The 6,353-nt window shown below is 40.4% G+C and overlaps 1 protein-coding gene across 1 annotated transcript; it reads left to right on the forward strand.

Moving 5' to 3' along the window:
* The first annotated feature begins 616 nt into the window (after nucleotides 1-616).
* Nucleotides 617-1,171, forward strand: LOC108997855. Its single transcript, XM_018974241.1, has one exon. It carries the CDS (start codon nucleotides 617-619, stop codon nucleotides 1,169-1,171), a length of 555 nt encoding a protein of 184 aa, XP_018829786.1.
* Nucleotides 1,172-6,353: the final 5,182 nt, after the last annotated feature.

A 6,353-nucleotide genomic window follows, 5' to 3' on the forward strand; every position in this document is an offset into this window, starting at 1 on the left:
TGGTTGTCCCCGTCCCAATGCCACGATGGAGGATTTCAATGTTTGGATCCATCAGGGTGGCTTGGTTGAAATGAAATCGAAAGGTAAAACATACTTCTAGTGCAATGGGCAATCAGGTCTTGCTCGATCTTGGGCAAAATTAGATCGGGTGTTCATGGATGTTCCTTTACTCTCTTCATTCCCGAATGCAATTTGTTCCTATCTTCCACGCACGACTTCCGATCACTCTCCGATGGTTATTGAATTTAAGATGGATCCTTTCTCTTATGGTCCCTCGCCTTTTCGCTTTCAACAAATGTGGGTGGACCATCCACAGTTTTTAAAGTGTGTTTGCCAGGCGTGGTCTGCGACTGTTGTTGGTCATGGTCTCACTAAATTGGCAGTCAAGTTGAAGAATACTAAGGTGGCTTTGCGGGAATGGAATAAACATATTTTCAGCCATACCATGATGCATATTACTTCTCTTGAGAGTCACATTGAAGAGCTGGAAAGTAAACTTCATCAAAGTTGGGATGAAGCAAAGGAGAGGGATCTTCTTGTCTCGTCTTAGGAACTAGATATTTGGCTTCGTCATGAAGCTACAAGATTGGCTTAGATTTCTAAATTAAAATGGCACATGAAAGGTGATCGGAATACAAATTTTTTCCATGCTTGCCTTGCCAATAAACGGCGTAAAAGAGTGGTGGATATAAGGTGTTGGAATGGGATGGTTTTCAATTCTCCGGAGAGTCTTCATCAAGGGGCTGTGGATTTCTTTTCTAATTTTCTGCAAGGCATGCCAACTAGATTGTTAACTGACTTGTCGACTCTTATTTCACCAGTTATTTCAGACTCTGACAGTTCTATTCTATGCTCAGTTCCTACTATGAATGAAGTTTTCTCAGCTCTTTCTTCTATCCCTTCTAATAGTGCTCTGGGACCTGATGGATTCGGGTTGGGTTTTTTCAAAAGTTACTGGGAGGTAGTGAAAGAGGATGTCTTAGAAGCCATATCTGAATTTTTTGTTTCTAAGCAGCTCCCAAGATTTTTTACAGCCTCTTTTCTTGTCTTAATCCCAAAGGTTGATAATCCTTCTGGGTTTGATAAGTTTAGGCCTATTAGCCTATGCTTGGTGTTTTATAAAATATGTTCCAAGATCATTGTTAATTGCTTGACAGGTCTCCTCCCATGAATGATATCGTGGGAAGAAGGCACTTTCATCCAGGGAAGAAGTATTTTTGAGAATATTAGCATTGTGCAGGAAATGGTACAATCAATTAATAAGAAGGCCCATGGTGGTAATATCATGATCAAGCTTGATATGGTTAAGGCTTATGATTGGGTGGACTGGTCTTTTCTTATCGAGGTTCTTTGCTGTTTTGGCTTCTCTCCAAATTTTTGTGATCTTATCAAAACCTGTATTTCGACTCCATGGCATTCTATTATGATGAATGGCACTTCTAAAGGCTTTTTTCAAGGGGGCCGTGGCTTGCGTCAGGGTGACCCCCTCTCCCCCTATTTATTTATTATTTTGCAAGAAGTTCTCTCTCGACTTCTTAATCAAAGTGTTGAGGCTTGAAAATTTGGCCAATTCTGGCAGGCCGAGGTATGCCTATAATTTCTAATCTTATGTATGCTGATGATGTGGTGCTTTTTTCTAATGGTAGTTCTAAAGCCATCAGGGAGATTTTAGTCGTGCTTCATAAATATGAAAGTTGGTCGGGACAATGCATTAACCATTCTAAATCTACCATCTACTGCTCTCAAATATCTTGGCGTGCCAATTATCTTGGGTCGACTCAAACAGGTGTATTTGGAAGATATGGTATCTAAAATCCAAAAGAAAATGTGGCGCCCCCGACCCCCATGTAAGGAAAACATGGGAATCGAGACGCCGGGATGATGACAACACGGTCACACATCCCAACGAAAGTGCCAAGTGTGTATACATGCAACAGTGTACAATAACAACGCAGCGGATTAGTCAACTAAGTACCAGAATTTAAATACAATCTAAACATCAGTAAAAGGGTTCAAAAAGTTATACAGTCATCCAAAATAAAGTTTAACACATGTCCCAAAATACAAATAAGCAAAATAAGATAACTAAGCTAGTGATCCCAGATCACTCCTCGGGCAGAGCCGTCTCCTCAGGCTCGCCCTCTTCCTCCTCATCTGCATCAAAATCTGCGTTACCACAGAATGGTACCGCAGGTAAGTATAACCCAAATAATCCTCAGGAATAAAATGCATTTAATGCAACCAACATGCATGCATATGATAAAAATATGCATTTATCTCAAAACATCATTTTCCCCGAAAATGACAATTTTCCAACATACGCCAAAATCCCATTGGCCCAAATAACCATGAAATATTTTCCCAGAAAATGATTTACACAAAAATCCAACGCACACTATTTTTCCAGAAAATAGCCAATTAATCCGTTATTAACCTATGCACCATGGCCTCCCCTAGGGACCATCCGCACGTCCTGACTTCGTAGCGATGCTCGGTTCCGTGCCTAGCACGTACGTAGCCAAGCACCCACTACGCAACGAGCGATGCCCAGTTCCGCGCCCAGCGCGTACGTAGCCAAGCATCCTCTAGTCCCCGCAGGACCACGGAGTCGGCACGAATCTCTCGTCCGATCCTATTGTCACCTAGCGACAATCCAGGGGACGTTACTCTGTATATTCCGCTCCCGAGTAACCAGAGGAGCTCCACCGAGATAATGCCCCATCTCGGCTTGGGGTCGTGATACACACGCACCCTAAAACATTCTCACATAAAATCAGAATTTTCCAAATCACACATAAGCATGAATGCAATACATGAAAACCCAGTTTTCTTTACAAACATGATCATGCATGAAATAATGATATGCACATGTACCAACACAAATCAACAACCATCAATAACCAATCCAATCAAACCAACCCAAGCAACTCCAATCATAAGTCCATCCAACCCCCGAACTCCTCGGACTCAGTCCGGCAAATCCAAACAACAGTGAAATGCGTTAGTGCAGAAAATACATTAAATTCACAAGAATTCTTTGGAGAAATACTTATAGTGCAATATAGCAATTTTCGAAGGATCACGAAGCTGCAAGTGGTGACGTCTGAGCAACACCATAGTGTAAAATACACTGAGGCCATGGGTCACAGATACCCACTTTTCAACGGAGGCAAACGAAAACCCAAAAATGGTAGGGTAGGGCCTAGAGAGGTCGGTGAAGCCAATGGTTGTGGCGGTTTGCCGTGGTTGGCGGCGCAAGGGGTGGTTTTAGGCCAAAAATGCCGAAATCGGAGATGGGCTTGGTTGTGCTTCACCGGTGACGGATCGGAGCCGGGGTTGGGTCCATTGGGTTACCAAGAGGTCGGGGATGAAGTGGTGTGAAGATGGTGGCCGGAGGTGGCGCGACGGCGGCGCTGGAGCGAAAGTGGCCCCGCGGCTTTGAAGAGCTGGTGGTGGTTAACGGCGGCGCAAGGGAGGCTGAGATTGGAGGGAAATGTTCGTCGGCAGCTGGGGAGGCTGGGGGACCGGGCGGTGACGGTCACCGCCGGCTCACGGCGGCGGGCTGGGTGGAGGGGAGAAACGCACGAGGAGAGAGAGGGAGGCTGGTCGCGCGGGGAGAAGGAGAAATAAGGAGGAAAAAGAAAAGAAAGAAAAGAAAATGAGGAAAAGAAAAATAGAGGGAAAAGAAATGAGGTCCAATCCTCATGGGTCACAAAAATGATCCAACGGAAACGATTTTAAAACCACAAGTTAAATAAAATAATTTAAACGTAATGGTAAAGTCAAATTGAAATAATTAAATCCCACAGTAATTAATTTAAATATTAAAAGCAATTTAAATGCATAACAATAAATAAATATTAAGAAAGCACATAAAAATTAATTTTCACCAAATTAAAAATCCTAAAAATAACCCAATTAAAAATCCAATAATTTTAAAACAAGAGAATAAATTTTCGAATAAATAAAAATAATCCTTCAGTAAAAATACACTAAAATACGAGGTGTTACAAAAAATATCAGGTTGGAAAATGAAAATTCTTTCGGTTGGTGGCAGACTAATCTTATTGCGGTATGTTCTTTCTAGTATGGCACTCCATATCTTTGCAGTTCTTCAGGTCCTGCAATCCACTATCAAAACTCTCCATCGTATGATGAACACATTTTTCTGGGGGGAGGTACATGGTAAGAGTAAGAAAAAAATGGGTGGCCTGGAATTTTATATGTCGTCCCGTGGAGGAAGGTGGCTTGGCACTAAGAAATCTGGATGATATGCAACAAGCCCTTCACTCTCGTTTTGCATGGAATCTCATTCAAGGTAATTCTATATGGGCCAACTTTTTTAAGGGTAAGTATGTGGGTACCAAACCCTGGACCCTGATTGACCCAACTATGGGCACTAGGTTTTGGAAAATGATTGCTAAAACTCTTCCTTTGGTTTTGGATAACACTAAATGGAGTCTTAAAGAAGGAAATGTTTTCTTCTGGTATGATAAATGGCAGGAGAGAGGTCCTTTAGCTAATGATATGCCTATTGTGGGTAATTCTCTCCTTAAAGTTAAGGACTGCAAATTATCTAATAATTGGGATGTGGATTTTATTCTCTAGTTAGTGGGCCCGGATAATCTAGACGGTATTTTAGAGGATATTTGTAAATCTAAACCAGGTTTGGATGTGCTGTTATGGACAAAAAATGATAACAGATTGTTTTCTATCAAGTCAACTTGGGATTGTGTTCGTATTTATAACAATCCGCTAGAAATTCATTGGTGGAATTTCTATTGACTTTAGGAATTTCGTAAAAGCCCCATAAGTTTTTACGAATCGACCAATCGCAAAAGTTTTAGTCTGTCAACATAGTTAGTGTTATCACTCACTATGGTGCTAGAAATATGAGTTTCATTTATTTGGGGTGGTTAGAAGTGTCAGAATACATTATGGTCTACGCCATTAGACTCAGTGGATTGTTTAGGATTTTATGGCACAATAGCATATTTTCATAATTCCGGACGAAACGTCTGTTGGAAATTGTGAAATTATTTTTAGGGGTACTTCGATGTTAAATTTCGGAAAAAGATTTTCACTATAGGTTAATATGAATATTTAGAATTTTTTAGTGTTAAGTTTATGATTCATTTTTTCGGAGTGAATAGTAACCTCAGTAAGCGCACCAATTGCAGTGTTTCAAAATCACAGTGTAGAATGTCCAAATTAGATTAGAGAAATTTTATTTGGACACTTGGCAAGATTAGTGAATAATATTAGACACTTGGCACCATGATGAGCTTTGATGGATTTGAAGGAATCAAGTTGTGAAATCATACCACTTAAGCAAAACTTTGTTTCATGTGCTCAACCAAATTGTGCCAGATCAAAGAGGGCTTTAATCCTAGTAAAACTATAAATAGTGGGAATCCAATTGAAAGCCCAAAAACATTGTTGAAATCGGAATCCTAAACGGTTTCCCCAAAACCCTAAAGTTGGCCTCTAAACATTTTCTAATCCGATTTCTAGCATTGTGTTTAATCACTTGATTAAATCACTTCCACATGCTATTAATCCTTCAAATTTGTGTTAGAACATCATTATCCAACCTTGTTAACCTTGAAAAATTGATTGGGCCAAGTGATATTGGATTTGGGCTTGATAGCAACCCAAACCCTCTTTAAACCCCAAAATTTAGGCCCATTCGGTTTAGGCCCACTAAGGCCCACGAAATTGACCACATTAGCATTGCTTCATGGCTAAGTTTTGTACCCCCACTTGGCTGGCCAGATCTTTACAATAAGGGCCTAGAAGGTTCTTGAAATACAAAGCTAAAGGGCCACCTCACTCTTTCACTCTTACACTCCACCTTGAGAAAAGATCTTGGACTGATTTTTATGAGAAGAAAAGGGCAACACTCAAGCTTTCTTTCAGTCCTATCACTTTCCATAACTTGTGTAAGAGGATTTCCAGTCCACTTCCCACGAAAGCAACTCTCCTTTACACTTTTCCTTCATAGAACACAAAGGCCACTCTCGGACAGTTTTTTGTACCTTTTTTGAACGCCTATTTCGAAGCTTTTTTATGTGTTTTATCGAAAATTTTCCTTCATTAAAGTTATTTATTTCGGAGTCTAGTTTACGTGGATATCTTATTCGTTCCATTTGGAGATCATTTGATTGGTCAAAAGTTGTATAGACCCCATAAAGGTCATTCTGGTCGATAAACTGGAGAGTGTGTTATATTTTGGCATTTTTGACCAAGCTAATGAATAGATCTTAGTCCGAAATTTTTATGGAGTACTGTTAACATGTGTATATGATTATTGGTTGAGGATTTGTTGCATGATTAAGAGTTTTGGTGAAATA

This window comes from Juglans regia, unplaced genomic scaffold, assembly GCF_001411555.2.
Source record: "Juglans regia cultivar Chandler unplaced genomic scaffold, Walnut 2.0 Scaffold_650, whole genome shotgun sequence".
Classification (NCBI taxonomy): domain Eukaryota; kingdom Viridiplantae; phylum Streptophyta; class Magnoliopsida; order Fagales; family Juglandaceae; genus Juglans; species Juglans regia.